At 54.1% G+C, this 14,915-nt stretch overlaps 1 protein-coding gene across 5 annotated transcripts; it reads left to right on the plus strand.

Moving 5' to 3' along the window:
* The first annotated feature begins 8,623 nt into the window (after positions 1–8,623).
* On the plus strand, positions 8,624–14,045 carry DNAJC22 (DnaJ heat shock protein family (Hsp40) member C22). 5 transcript variants are annotated; one of them, XM_077753313.1, is made up of 4 exons: positions 8,624–8,920; positions 9,385–9,550; positions 11,053–12,000; positions 13,711–14,045. In XM_077753313.1, exons 3-4 carry the CDS (start codon positions 11,161–11,163, stop codon positions 13,894–13,896), a joined length of 1,026 nt encoding a protein of 341 aa, XP_077609439.1. In that variant the 5' UTR covers positions 8,624–8,920; positions 9,385–9,550; positions 11,053–11,160; the 3' UTR covers positions 13,897–14,045. The 5 variants fall into 5 exon arrangements, with proteins under 5 accessions (XP_077609439.1, XP_077609440.1, XP_077609442.1 ...); XM_077753314.1 differs by having other exon boundaries at positions 8,624–8,709; XM_077753316.1 differs by lacking the exons at positions 8,624–8,920; positions 9,385–9,550 and adding an exon at positions 10,034–10,161.
* Positions 14,046–14,915: the final 870 nt, after the last annotated feature.

The following is a 14,915-nucleotide window of genomic DNA, read 5'->3' on the forward strand; positions in this document are numbered from 1 at the left end:
GGTGCCGTTCCCCAAACCTTCCGTCAAGACGGAGGTTCCCCCCCCGCCCCGTGAATTGGGCCAGGGGGCTCCCGACGGTTCAAAACCCGTGGTCCTCTATTACCCTCCTGAGCAGCCTAACGTTCCCGGGCGCCTGAAATCAGCGGCTTCTCGGACGGCTGGTTTCTTACAGATCTAGGATGCCTGTTCTCCGGATAGCTGCCTTCTTAAGGATGGCGGCGCCTAGGTCCCCGGCTACCCAGACGGATCGCTCCCGGCCGGAGCGGGGGACTACTCTCCGCGCTCTGGACGTCCCGGGCTCTGCGCTGCGGGTGGCGCCCACCGGACGCGACCTCCTTGGAGGTTTGCGCTCTGGCTCTTGGAGAGCACTGACGAGCCTCTCTACCCCAGCCACGGCCCCAGCCCCTGCTAGAGCCTGGCCCCGCGTTTCTCTCCAGCTAGAGCTCTCCCTCTCTGCGTCCCTAACCTTCCTCCCCTCCCTCCCGGGGCGGCAGTGCGGGTGGTGTGAGCCGCTGCGCGGCGGGAGCCTCTATAAGCGGCCCGGGGCGGAGCGACCCCTGGCGCCCAGAGTGGGAAGCGCGGGGGCGGGGCAGGCAAAGGCCCCCACCCGCGTCCCCCCAGCTTCTCGGTGCCTGCCTGGTTCTGAGAGGATTCTGCAGGGGTTCACTGCCCCCACCCTATCCTTACTTTTGCCGCACCCTGAGTTCGGTATTCCTGGAGCCCAGAGGAAGCCAGAAATAGACATGGGATAAAAAGGGGTCTAGATACAGGCAGAAAGAAGACAGAGGTGGATTCCAGAGCTAAAAAGCACCCCTCACCAAAAGAAAAGAAAAGCCCACAAACATACAAAAAGGGGGTTAAAAGAAATTCGCCACCCCACGCCCCTCAGTGCCCGTGTCCCAATAACATTTGGTAAAGGGTTCAACGAGTACATGTTGGCCTGAATTGGAAAAGGCAAATTTCCAGCCACCTCTACCCTTGACCCCCAGTGTTGGGGTGGGGGCGCAGAGCAGAGAAGAGGGTGAGGGAGCGAGAGAGAAAACAGATCAGTCTGGGGAAGCGAGCAGGAAACCGACAGGAAAGCAGAGAAGGAGCGACAGAGAAATCAAAGAGACAGAAAGCCAGATAGAGACGCAGAGACAGAGACAAAGCTTCGAAAAGAGACTAACTGACAGGCCCAGAGGGGGAGAGGGAGAGACAGAGACAGAGAGAGAGAGACAAGAGCTGAGACAGGTTGACAGATCGAGAGAGAAATGTAAATGGCGCGCTGCAGAGAGACACCCAGGTCCGTGTTCGGACTCCAATGTGACATATCAACTGTGGGGAAGATGCGGGGGCGGGGCGGTTCTTCCAACAGAGTGGTAAGCTCTGGGTCTGTGCATTGTGACAGTGTGCTGGCAAGTGCGGTTAGGCCATGGGACCCTGGCCTTGTGTGTTCCTGGGTGAGTGGGATTGTGGATGTGTGTTGTCTTTGTGTGTGTATGTATGAGGGCTGTTTGAAGGGAGGTTTTTGTATTTGGCTTCCTCTTAGTGTCTAAATGTGGGACCCCATGAATGCCATCTCTCCTTAGGACTGAAGAGTAGAGAATCTACTGGGGAGAAAGAGTCAAAAGCAGCTATAGTCTCACTTGCCCTGCCCTGCCCAGCCCAGCACCACCCCTGCCCCAGTTCCAGAACATGTCCAGCCCCAGCATCTCTGCCTCTTTTCCCCTCCTAAAAGTCTGTGTTTAGATGGAAACCCAGAGAAGTTGGTCTCCACATAACACATGTTTGAGGGAGGGATTTGAAGTTGGTTATGCAAATTAACACAACTAAAATGCAGATTAAATGCTGGGCATCTTCCTGTGAGAGGTGACTGTTTCTGTCACTCTGAGTGACCAGGAGGGGACACAAGCTTTGATAGATCCCTTTCTGTGGGGGGTCAGGGTCCAGGAAGAAAGCCAGTGGCTGCATCCTTCCTTAGGGTTTGGCACCTCTGGGGGGGAATTTCTTGCTCACAAGGGACCCCAGGGCCAGAGGTCTGGAGAAGGGGCTTCAGCTCTGGCAAAAGTGAGGATGTTTGGAAACCCTGGAGGTGGACAGCTGCAAAGGACCTCTTATTGACTAGGTTAAGCCAGGACTGTGATTTATAGGCATAAGTTGTGCAAAATAGAAGGCACAGGGCACACCAGGATTATTGGGTGGAAGGTGATTCCCCTCATCTCATTTTCTGTACCCCTTCCCTGCACCTCCCAGCCCATAATGGTGCAGGAAGAAAGAGGTTGCTGAGGCTGGGCCGGTGTGGAGAGAGGCCCCTACATGCTTGAAAGGGTTGGGAGAGAAAGGATTGGCAGTCAGTGGGGGAGGGGCCTCCTCCTCCAACCATAAATACAAATTTTATTCAAGGTCTTTGTCGCCATTTGTCTTCCTCGGGGGGCTGAGGGCCATGTCGGCCCCGTGCATGTCTAATTCCGGTACTGCTCCCCCAGGCTGGATGATGGATGGATCAGAGAGGAGAGAGCAGGCCAGGGCTCACGCTGGCCTACCCTGCCCGATCCTCAAGCCCCATCGTTCTCAGGTCCTGCCACCCTCTCCTTCCTCCTCCCCCTTCTCCTGCCCTCCCTCCGCTGACCAGAGACACTCAGTGCTCAGCCCCACTCCCCATCCCACTCTCCTACTCACCAAGGCCCTCTTTTTGAGCCCCTCACCTCAGCCCCTTTCAGGTCCCAGCCCTCTTCTCTCTGGAGCGTCCCTTCTCCTCCCGTCCCCGGCCCAGGCTGTGAGCTGCGGTGACCAGCAGGGCTGCAGGCGGCAGCGGGTCTGTGTGGTGGGGGGAGCTCACAGGGAGCTGAGGGGCCAGCTCCATGAATTTATTCATGTTCTGTTGCTCTTTCCCCACGCTCTGGAATGAAGCTGCCAGCTCACCAGGTCCTTATTGCTTCCCCTGCAGCTGTCACATTCGGCCGAGGAGGGACCTGGGTAGGGTCAAGGCCAGCCGGTGCTCCTGGGGCCAGAAGCCAAGTGTCTGAGCTCAAGAGGAAATGCCGAGGCCCAGGCTGGGGTCTGGGACGATTTATCCAGAGCTTCTCAGGCAGCCAAACTGAGAGGCCCCATGAAGGTGGTGTGGTTGGGAATGGGAAGTAGGCAGGGAAGGATGTGCTGCAGGACACAGCAAGGGCAGTGAAGGTGGGGGTGAGTCTGATGGGAGAAGGGGAGGAGAGAAGAGGCCTTTAAGGGGTCCCCTAGACTCCTCGCTTTAAAAGCACAGCCCAGGAGCACCTGGCTAGCTCAGTCCGTGGAGAATGAGACTCTCGATCTTGGGGTCATGAGTTCAAGCCCCACAATGGGCGTAGAGCTTACTTCAAAATAAATAAAATGAAAGCACAGCCCAGTCTGAATCCTACCTTAACCTCCATCCTTGATGCTGCACTGACCCTGATCCTAATTCCAAACTATACACTTGACTCCTCTTCAATCCTAAAATGAACCCTAACTCTATAACCTGAGCCTAAATGGAATACCTCTCTTGTCTGGTTTGTCCTGAAACCCAGGGGTCTCCCAAGAATTTCCCCCAGAGCTTACAGCCAGGTGTGTGTCAGAGTTCTGAGGACCAGACTTTGGATTAGCATGTGATTAGCATATGATTTGCATATGGTATGTGCCTCCTACTTTAAGGAAGTTTTCGTGTTAAAATTTTATGAAGTCTAGTGGAAAGGTCCTGGCTCCTTGAAGGTTCTCTCTTTTTGTTCCTTCTCCCACACTCCTTGTCACTGACCCAGACCCCCTCAGGGGAAGAAGAGGAGTGAGGAGATGAGCAATAGAGGGCTCATGGGAGGAAAGATCCTAGCAGTGTGACCTGTTCCTGTCACTTGCAGTGTAACATCCACAAGCCTCAGTTTCCTCATTTGTGAGAGGAGAGGAACCAGCTGATTGATGTCACATTAAGAACTAGGAAAGCACTTTTGTTTTCTTGCACTCTCTCCTTCCTCACTTTTCAGGGTAATTCATAGTGTGGCCCTCATCCTCTCACAAACATTCTGGCTTCCTGCTCCCACATCTAAGACTATGCAGCACTGGAAACAACCTGGGTGGCCTGGTACCAGACCCCTGGTATGAAGAGAAAAGAACTTTGCCCACCTGATGGGACAGGGGATAACATGGAAAGGGAAATAATGCTGTATTGTAGGGCTTTTCTATGCAAGTTCTTACTACATCCTCAAAGCACCCCTGAGCAGTGGATATAGTGTCTCCATTTTTACAGATGAGGAAACTGGTCCCAGAAAGGAGAAATGGCTTGTCCTGTATCATCCTGTAAGCGGCAGGCCTAGGACTTTAGTTTTGATTTCAGTGCCCTGGAGAAGAGAAATGGCACCGGAGGCAGTGGAAGGGTAAACGAAGCAGGACAGGAGTGGGAAGGAGTGAGACTTGAACGAGTATCAGGGGAGACCTATGTGTGTGAGGCCAACATGGCAGTTGGCTCACTGTCCCTGACCTCTCACCCCAGCGCTGTGGAGCCTGACATCCAACAGGTGTTCAATTGTTAGCTAACAGTTGACAGAAGTTAGCTGCGGAGAGGGGCTGTTCAGAAGGAAGAGGAGTGGGCAAGGAAAAGGGATGGAGAATGAAACCAAACAAATCGGAGGAAAATGTTCTCAAGAGGCGAATAAGAGGAAAGCTGTCTGGGAGGGTGGAGGGCCGCTCTCCTCCTCCCACCACGAGTGGGAAGGAAAACAGTCATGGCCCAAGATTCTGCGCACACTCTGCCCCATTGCTCCGAGGGTCGGCAGACCTCGGCCGCGGGGCGAGAGGCGCACTGTGCCATTCGGCCTAGGGCTTCCGTTCCTCCGGGCACCGCAGCTCGGTACAGCCTTGGGCTCAAAGGGCCGAGCTAGCACCCACAGCGCTGAGGACAGGCTCCTGACTCCCATAGGGAGGGGTAGTGATTCTTTCCAAGGTGTTTGTCAGGCTAGATCGCGCTGCCGACTTACTTCCTTGACCCCTGGCCAGGTGCGTCTCCTAGCTCTAGCCTCCCTCTCCACCTCATTTTGCTCTCCCCTCGCCCCCACCATTCTCCCGCTCCAGCCTCCAGTTAATGAAATGTGGCGAGCGGCCGCACAGACAGCTGTCAGACCCCTCATTTCTCCGCCGGGATATTGGATCCGCGCTGGGAGACCGACAGGTGAGCAGAGGAGGGGTTGTGAGGGGGGCCGAAGGAGGGGCGCCAGCAGGCAAGAGCCGGGAGCCCTGGAGGCAGCGCCAGGCTGGATGCCTCGAGGGCAAGGCTAAGCGGGTCGGCCCTAGGATGCTCTTTCTGCTGGTGGTACCCAGCTCTTTGCTCTTCTCCAACAAGCAGGAGACTTAACGAGCCCTATATCCACCGCGCCCAGAAGTGGGTCGACCCAGGACGCCGGGTCCTGCACCCTAGGCGGGCCTGGCTCCCGTGCGCGCCGCGCGCCGCGCCTCTGAGCCGGCGGCCGCCGCGGCCCGGTGCTTCCTCCCACCTCCTTCCATCCTTTCCTTGTTGCTCCCCCTCCTTTCCGCGCTCCCTCCCCGGCGGCCGCGGCCTTTATTAGGGATTCCGCGGCTGTCGGTCCCGCCATCCATCCTGTCCGCCGGCAATTAGGCGGCCAGACAAAGAGCAGCTTCGGATGGATGAGGGTCCCGGCGGATCGGAAATGTGAAGGGTCAGCGCTGCCGCCCGCGGCGCACCCCGCTCCCCCCTCCGCATAATCACCGGCCGCCCGTCACTCAGCCGGCCGCCGGGGGAGCTCCGGGGCCGGGGCTGGGGAGAGGGCGGGGGTGGGACTGCAGCCTAGGCGCCTAGGGCTAGGAGAGAGCGGACCCGCAACAGGGGCGCCTCCTGCGGGAAGACGGAGGACTGAGGGAGGCCGGAGACACCTGCAGGAGAGAGAGGGCAGGATATGGCCCCTGGCTTGACCTGAAGGCGGGCTGGACGACCGCTGCCTTGGGGGGCTTCAGTGCGGAAGCAGAGATCTGGCTGCAGAAAAGAGAGTGGTGGCCCAGGCGCCCCCTGCTGGGAGACTGGGGGACGAAGCCCTAAGGGCCTCTGGTCTATACACGTGGAACTGCGCCCAAGAAGAGCTTTCCTAGGGAAACTGAGGGTCTGTAGCCTGGTGCGCCTCCTATCGGAATAGAATGATATTGTGCTTCTATTCCCCGATCTCTTAAGCAAAATCCAACCCATCCACATCAAATCCAGAAAAGCTCCAAGGCTGGGCGAACCCGCACGGAGCCGAGAGGAAGTTCAAGGAGTCCGGGTTTTACTGCGGATTCTTTGGCTCTAGCTCCCAGCTGACAAATCAACATCTCAATCTGACAATTAGTGGTCGAGGTGGGGGGGAGAGGGGCTCTAGCCGCCTGGGCCGCTTAGCCCTCCCGGCGGGCGGCAGAGAGGTGGGCGGTGGCTGGCAGTGATGAACGACTCCGGGGGGGCCCGGGGCCCGGAGCGCGCATTCATTACTCGACTGACAGGCGGATGGCGGGCTGGGCGAGCAACGAGTGGACGTGCGAGGAAAGAGGCCAGTGACAGGAGGGAGAGTAAGGGAGGAGTTTAATAGCCCCACCGCCGGGTCAGCTCCCTGTTCGTCGCCTCAGCCCTGGTACTTGACTTCTTGAGCTCCGGCTCTCAGCTGTTGGAGCTGGCTCTGGTTATAGAATTTGGGGAACGGGGGCGGGGGCCTAAGCCCTCTTCTCCCTGATAGGCGATTTCAGGTCTAATATCAATAGAGTGTGTGGACAGGCCTTAGGACTGGGCGCTTCAGCCTGAACTGGGAGGAATCGTGCATGTCTGTGCACACAGAGGTGGTGTGTGTGTGACAGGGATTGATGAGTGTGGATCACACGTGGAAGTCCGTGACAGCGTGGGTCAGTGTTAGGAATGTGTCGACCTGATTTTGTCAGTGGTGGTGTGTTGTGTGTGTCTGAGGATCAGCTGCAGCTTGCTCCTTCGTGTCTGTGCTCTCCCCCCCCCCACTACTTGCTGTCAGCTCTCTCTCTCTCTCCAGTTCTGTAGGAAATGGCAGTGTGCACAATGACAGCTGAGGTATGCTGCTGGGGGTGGGGGGGATAGATGTTAACTGTGAGGATGCTGGTCTGGACAACTGCTCCTTTTCACCATTTCCACCCAAAATGTCACCCTTTCCCTAAGCTTCCTGAAAGTAGTGGATGGTTTTTCCAAAGCCTGGAGACCCATTTGCTGAATCCTGACGAAAGAAGTGGTCACTACTAGAGTTTTCTATCGCCCACACTCCTACATATACTCAATCTTCATCACATGCAGGATGTAATCTCCAGCCGATCTGGTTCCCTAGGCTGGTGGTGGTCAGAGAGGAGGAGTTGGGTCTCAGGCATGGGTCAGACCATCAGACCTCTAAGAGAGCCCGCTTCTTTGGAGCCTGGGCTAGTGGCCCGTGGGACCCTTACCTTTTAGGTCCAGTTACTAGTTGACACCTTGGAAGAATAATGCTGATTATAGTCTAATTCCTCTCCCCAATAACTCTCTTTCTTCACCTGGCTTTGTTCTCACCCACTCTCAAACACATTAAAAGGTCAAGCCTAACTTTCTTCCCAGTCCTGAATCTCCTGTGTGCCTAGGGCAGAGTTGGGGGTGACTCTGGATCTCCGGTTGCCTGCTTTGTTCAGTGTCTTTCAGCCACCTTCCCTTTGCCTAGCTCTTCCTCATAGCTAGGGTGTCTCTTGGAGCCTTTATATCTTTGTCTCTGTACCTCTCCTTGTGTCCATGTTTAGGGATCTCCTCCAAATTTGTCTTCCTACATTTTGGGTTATGTCTTTGTTCCTCTGGGGGTTCTCCCTTTGAGAATACGCCCGTGCAACGGTGAAGTCCATGAGAATGGGAGAGGGAGCAGGGCTTCCTTCCTGCCCCCATCTAGAGGCGACTAAAACCCAAGGATGGCCACACAGTGTCAGGGCCGGGCCACGACCAGGTCGCTTCTCATTCAGGGCACAAGCACNGCCTTAGAGGGATCGATGCGGCCCGGGGGCCCCGCCCGGGGTCGATATTCCTGATTGGGAAGCGGCCGCTGCGCGGAGCCCGCGTGTAAATCACCCGGACTGGGGGAGGGGGCACGGGAGCCAACCGCGTCCCAGGCACTCGGAGCCAGGCGGGGTCCCGGCCCGGCCGACCCTAGGGCAATGGAATGAGGAAACAGNCCAGGGTATAAAGAACAAAACAGAATGGATGAGCAGGGAAGTTTGGGCCCTACCTACAACGGCCTCCGCAGCCGCTACCCTCCAATCCTCACAGTTCTCTTTTGGAGAAACTGAGGCAGCCGAGGCTAAGAAAGGCCGGGAAGGTTAAAAGCGGGATCAGCTGCGAGGCTGGGACACCAACCAGAGTTCCCCCGTGGGTCCCGGGATTCACCTGCCCGACCCGGTCCTTTCGTGCGTAAATACTCCGCCACGTCGCCCACCGCGGTTCAGACCCTCCCCTCCCGCTTCAGCTTGTCAGGTCCCCCCACTCTCCCCCCCCCGCCAGTTTATAGAACAACAATTTGGGGAAAACAATCCGGGCCGAGTGACGGCCCCCGTAATTGTGACAAAGTGAGTGCGGGCGGCTGGAGAGAGCGCAGGGGCGGGAGCGGGGCGGGGCGANTCACCTCCCATCCCTCTCCTTGACTCTTCTCCAATTCTTCTCCCGGCCCCTCGCGCCTCCCTTCGCTTGTTCCTCCATCGCTCTTCCCTTTCCTCTCGGTAACGGCTCCTCTCCCGCCCCCCATTCCCGACAGCCCCTCCCTCGGTGTGCTTTTTCTCCGTTCACTTCTCCCTCTCTCCTCCGCCCTCCACTCGTTTCTCCCATCTTTTCCGCGCACTCCTGTCGCCCTTGGGCCCCTGGCTCCCACCGCACCATCTGCTTGCTGAGATGGAACCCCGAGCACCCGCCCCGACCGCCACTCTCTGAGAGGTCCGCTTAGCCCAGCAGTCCTGGGTTCCTCCGGCCTCCGAGCTGGCTGCGCGCGGCGGCCCCTGGCCGGGCGGCCAGCCCCTTCCCTCTGCGTCCCGCCGCTGCCTCCCCCACCCCGCTTCCAGCGCCGGGAGCGAGTTTGTTTGTCCAGCGGCGGCGGCCACCGCCNCCGCCCGAGCTGTTTGCCGAGCTTAGCGCGCCGCCTCTCAGTGCGGGCCCAATTAAGTCTCATTCATTATTCAGCGCCCTGTCCGCCCCCGCCCCCCAGCGGGCAGCTCCCGCGTCGCTTTGGGGCCCCTCCCAGCCCTGGCCCCTCAGTGAGCCCTAAGGCGCCTTAGGAGAGCCCTCTTCCCTCCCCTGGCCGGGATAAGGGTTGAGGGGCTGGCCGTGTGAGGGCCACCAGGCCCACCCCACCCCCAGGTCAAAGCTGAGGCACTTTGGAGAGCCAAGCCTTTCTTCTACAGAGGAGGAAACAGGCCCAAGAAGCTACGTGACTTGGCCAAGGTCACGTAGCAGAGCCAGGATTGGAGTCCAGGGCACTGAAGCGAAGGCATCTTGCATTCCAGCTCCTTCCCTGCATTGAGATGGGAGGAAGGCAGACCACTTTGCTGCTCTCGCTCTGCTCTCCAGGTGGGACGCATATACCTTTCTGCTACTATTTCTGCCTCTAGCCTGTAGCCTTCAGGAAAGAGCAGGTTCGGGCACCCACTGGATCTGGAGGCCCCTCCGGTCTCAGGCTCAGTTCTAGAGGTAATCCTCCTGACTGGCAGGCCTGGGGGCGGGGCAAATGAAGCAAACTCAGGGCTGGGAGTCCTCTCTGCAGCCAGAGAGGGGTAAGTCGGCCTTAGAGGAATTGGAAGTGGAGCCATCCAAGGCAGTTTTGGAAAACAACGGAGTAGGAAGAGAGTGCACCCTGAGGTGAGGGACAAGTCACCGTCTCATTTGTAGGGATGGAAAGGGGCGATCAAAGGTCTATTTTTGCGTTTATGGCGAACCACCCTGGGCTGATTTGCCCCGGCAACTGGACAAGGTGAGTCTGGAGACCCGCCCAGACCCGCCCTTCTGTGAGCGGCAGCGCCACCTGGCGACGGTGGTGTAGCGGTGCAGGCGCGCTTCGGCCTGGAGTAGGGCGCTGCGCCAGCCGTTTTGAGCCTGGGGAGCCCTGAGAGCCTCACACCGAGTTTACCTTAGAGGGCGGGCGAGAGGAGCCAGAGGCTGAAAGGTGATCCCAAGGGGACCGGGTATGTGTGTGTGTGTGTGGGGGGGGCACTTAGGGAGGGGCCTGACCCGGACGGCCCCACTTCCGTGACACAGCAAACACAGAAAGACAAAGTCCATTTGGGTGGAAGTGAGAGCTGAGTGACAGGGGGCCATTTTGACTCTGTAGCCAAAGGAAATGACTGGTCTGACGGGGTCTGGGAGCCGGGGTACCCAGGTACGGCAGTCCACCCTGGGACTAGCGGGTAGCTGGTGGGTGGTCTTGAGGCCTATTCTACGTAGAGGGGAGATCCTGGCAGGCACACTTTGGCATCTGACTTGGTATTCTGGGGATTCAACCGGCCTCTTTGGAGAGACTCCAAGTCTGCCCTGGAAGGGGTGCCAGGGTTTAAGTCAAAACATTTGTTTAACAGAGCTGTTTACGTGGAGGGACTTCAGGACGTCTTTCAAGGTTGACTTGTGGGAAGATTTCATGGCCTGGAGAAATGGCAAGGCTGGAGAGAAATCTTGGCCATGTGTCTGAGGGCGGCCATATGCGAGTTGAGGAGGGCTGGGAGGCCAAGGGGCTTTCAAAATGTGTAGGAACTTTAGAAAGGTGTTCTCTTCACTGCTGTTCACTCCACTCTCCCATGAATCATTCCAGGAATCAGTGGTCTGAAATTTAAGCTTCTGCTTTTCCTTCCATGTGCTGGGTTCTAAATCAACTGAAAGCATTTAAAACATTTTTCTTCTCTAAATTTGGAGTTGGCTGTGCTTCTAAAAAAACAGAAATAAGGCACCAGACCAAAGGGTATAGGAGAACCTGCATTTCAGGGACACTCAGGAAGATCTGCACTTGATTATTATTGGAAGGAGAGATAGTTACTCTTGGGGTCTTGGATATAGTCCCATGACTGTTTTTTTCTGTCTCTTAGGATCTGGGACCATGACTGCCATGTTTCTCACAGATGACCCCAGATTTCTGCCCTCTGGGCCGAATGTCAGGTGCCACTGGACTTGATCTGACACCCTTTCCCTAAAGGATGGCCAAAGGGCTCCTGGTGACCTATGCCCTTTGGGCTGTAGGAGGCCCTGCTGGGCTCCACCACCTGTACCTGGGGAGGGACAGTCATGCACTGCTCTGGATGCTTACCCTGGGAGGGGGTGGGCTGGGCTGGCTTTGGGAGTTCTGGAAGCTCCCAAGCTTTGTAGCGCAGGCCAACAGACCCCAGGGGCAGAGGCAGAGCTCAGTAGGGAGGACACCCCCTCTAAGTTTCATTCGCTTTGTTGCCCAGGTGATAGTGGGCATCTATTTTGGCCTGGTGGCTCTCATTAGCCTTTCTTTCATGGCCAACTTCTATATTGTGGGCCTCCCACTGGCAGTTGGCTTAGGGGTCTTGCTGGTGGCTGCTGTTGGCAACCAGACCTCAGAGTTTAAAAATATTCTAGGGGCAGCATTTCTTACTTCCCCTATCTTCTACGGCCGCCCCATAGCCATCCTGCCCATCAGTTTGGCTGCCAGCATCACAGCCCAGAGGCATCGCCGCTATAAAACTTCACTTGGGGCAGAGACGCTCAGTGTTCGGCTCTACCGTCTGGGCTTGGCTTACCTTGCTTTCACAGGCCCACTAGCCTACAGCACCTTCTGCAACACAACGGCCACCATCAGCTATGTGGCAGAGACCTTTGGCTCCTTTTTGAGGTGGTTCAGCTTCTTCCCCCTCCTTGGCCACATCACAGAGTCTGTCTTTCTTCTGCCTTACCGGATCTGGAGGCTGCTGGTGGGGGATCATGGTTTCAGCAACGACTCCTTCCACGAGTGGGAGAAGCTCTATGAGTTTGTTAGCAGTTTTCAGGACGAGAAGCGTCAGCTGGCTTACCAGGTAAGTCTTTGTCCCCTCTCATTCCCATCTGGGACAGCTCTGGGAGGTAGGCTAAGCCTTATTGGAACTGATGCCCCATATATGGAAGTACTGTTTTCATGTCTGCTGGGGTGGGCCCTGAAAGGGTGTCCTGGTTTCTTTGGGCTTCTTTGTGCAATGAGTGAAGGTACAGAGTCACTAACAGTGAGTGGGAAAAAATAGGTATATATTGTTTACTTTTTATTGAGGTATAACATATATAAAGTAACATGTAACATATATGGTGCCTTGGTGGCGCGGTCAGTTGAGTGTCTGACTCTTTTTTTTTTTTTTAAATGTTTTATTTATTTCTAGGAGAGAGAGAGAGAGACAGCGTGAGCAGGGGAGGGTCAGAGAGAGAGGGAGTCACAGACTGAAACAGGCTCCAGGCTCTGAGCTGGCAGTCAGCACAGAGCCCGACGCGGGGCTCGAACCCACGAACCGCGAGATCATGACCTAAGCGAAAGTCGGACGCTTAACCGACTAAGCCACCCATCTGACTCTTGATATTGGCTCAGGTCGTGATCTCACAGTTGTGAGATCAAGCCCTGTGTCGGGCTCTATGCTGACAACACATTTTATGTATACATCTATGTAACCACCACTCAAATCAAGGTACAGAATATATCCAGCACCGAGAAGTTTCCTTTGTGTCCCTTCCCACTCTATACTCCTTTCCTTAGAAGAGCCTCTATTCTGACTTCCACTACCATAGATTAATTTTGCCCATTCTTGAACTTCATATAAATGGAATCATTTGGTATGTTCTCTTTTATGTCTGACTTTTTCTTTTTTAAATTAATAAATTAATTTATTGTTATTTTATGTTTTTAAAGTAGGCTCCACACCTTGCGTGGGCTTGAACTAACAACCCTGAGGTCAAGAGTCACATGCTCTACCAAGACTGAGCCAGCCAGACACCCCATGTCTGATTTCTTTCATTCAACATTATGTTTGTGAGATTTATTCATACTGTTGCATGCAGTATGAATAAATACTGTAACCATTATAAATTGTTTCCATTGTTGTGTAGTATCCCATTGTATACATACACTACACTTTATCTATCTTCTCCTATTAACCTAAATGAACATTTAGGTTAATTGCAGTTTGGGGCCATTCTAAATAAAGCTGTTGTAAACATTCTTGTACATGTCTTTGGTATACTTATATATGCTTATTTCTCTTATAAGGAAGAGATCTTATCAGGAATGTGAAGTCCCAGGTTAGAAAATGGGCAGCTGTGATTCAGAGCAAAGCTTGGTTCTTGCCATCAGATCCAGAGTGAGCCCATGTTTCAAAAGGCTGGAATTCTAGGGGCATCTGGGTGGCTTAGTCAGTTAAGTGTCCAACTCTTGGTTTCAGTTCAGGTCATGGGCTCACTGTTTTATGGGTTCAAGCCCCATGTCTGGCTCTGCGCTGACCCCGCTGAGTCAGCTTGGGATTCTCTCTCTCCCTCTCTCTCTCTACCCCTCTCCCACCTGCACTGTTTCTGTCTCTCTCAAAATAAATAAATAAATACATTTTTTAAAAAAAAGACTGGAATTCTAATCTGAGGCTCTGGGCCTTTCTCTCAGGCAAGTAGAAGCCGATTCCAGAGATAGCACAGCCTGATTTAGCAAGGAAGTGGGGAGAGGCCCAGGTTCTCTGAAATGTATGGAATTTTAATTTGTCACCTTCTGTTTCCCTGAGGTTTTGAGTCTCTCAGAGGGGGCAACAAATGAAGAAATACATCGAAGATACCGGGAGTTAGTGAAGTTCTGGCACCCTGACCACAACCGGCACCAGACAGAGGAGGCTCAGAGGCACTTCCTGGAGATCCAGGCTGCGTATGAAGCCCTGAGTCAGCCCAGAAAACCCAAGGGATCCTGGAGGTGAGAAGAAATTGCCCCTTGAGGGTGGACTCTTCCTGGCAGAGCCAAGCAGCTGGTCCTGGTGCAGCCTTGCCCACACAGGTCATCCCAACAGCATTAAAGACATGGTCCGCTTGCAGTGGAGATGAGAAAACCTTAAAGGAGTGAGAAAGCTATTGTAGTGGAGTAATGTTTATGTTTTGAATTTCTGAATTCTCGGTTATTGTATTCCTAACAAATTCTTCTTAAAACTAGATAGTGAAATTAAAGGCATATTACAAAACCAATAAAATATCTTTTAGAGAATAAACAAACTTGCACCACCCTGGTACATTGATGAGTGCTGGAGGAAGATTGTTTAACAATTTCTTTCCCTTTCCTTCCTCCCTCCCTCCCGCTTTCTTTCTTTCTTTCTTTCTTTCTTTCTTTCTTTCTTTCTTTCTTTCTTTCTTTCTTTCTTTCTTTCTTTCTTTCTTTCTTTCTTTCTTTCTTTCTTTCTTTCTTTCTTTCTTTCTTTCTTTCTTTCTTTCTTTCTTTCTTTCTTTCTTTTTCTTTCCTGTGCAAAGTACTGAGTTAGGAGATTGTAGGAAAAATATGAAGGTTCTAATATTTCACAAACTGTCCTGTGGCAATAGGGATTTGATCTATTCTGTAAATTACCAATGGGTAAGAGAGGGGTTAAATGAAAAAATTGCAGAAAAATATCTTAATTCCATTTATAGGAGAGTTTTCTAGGAGATACGCTTTTCCCAAGAAGGAACAAACTGCTGTGCATTGGGGGTCATACCCCATCACAAACTTTTCTGCTCAGTGAAGTATTGTAGAGAGCCCTCAGATTTTACATGGGTGGTTGGACTGGCTGAATTCTCGGGTCTCCCCCTGAAGCTGAACTACATGCCCTGCTGCCTAGGAGCTTACAGTCTGGTGGAGGATATAACATACACAGATATTGAAGGTCGCCTCCTTCAGTGTTTTGAACTAAGTGTCATAAGAATTATAAGTGGAGTGCCCTGGAACATTGGAGAAAGGGCAGATGACATTGTT

This window comes from Crocuta crocuta, unplaced genomic scaffold, assembly GCF_008692635.1.
Source record: "Crocuta crocuta isolate KB4526 unplaced genomic scaffold, BGI_CrCroc_1.0 scaffold30, whole genome shotgun sequence".
Classification (NCBI taxonomy): domain Eukaryota; kingdom Metazoa; phylum Chordata; class Mammalia; order Carnivora; family Hyaenidae; genus Crocuta; species Crocuta crocuta.

Excerpts from the sequence above, each read along its gene's own strand:
- DNAJC22 (XM_077753313.1), top strand. The coding sequence starts at position 11,161 with ATGGCCAAAGGGCTCCTGGTGACCTATGCCCTTTGGGCTGTAGGAGGC. Across the intron at positions 12,001-13,710 it reads AGCGTCAGCTGGCTTACCAG|GTTTTGAGTCTCTCAGAGGG; the intron begins GTAAGTCTTTGT and ends TGTTTCCCTGAG.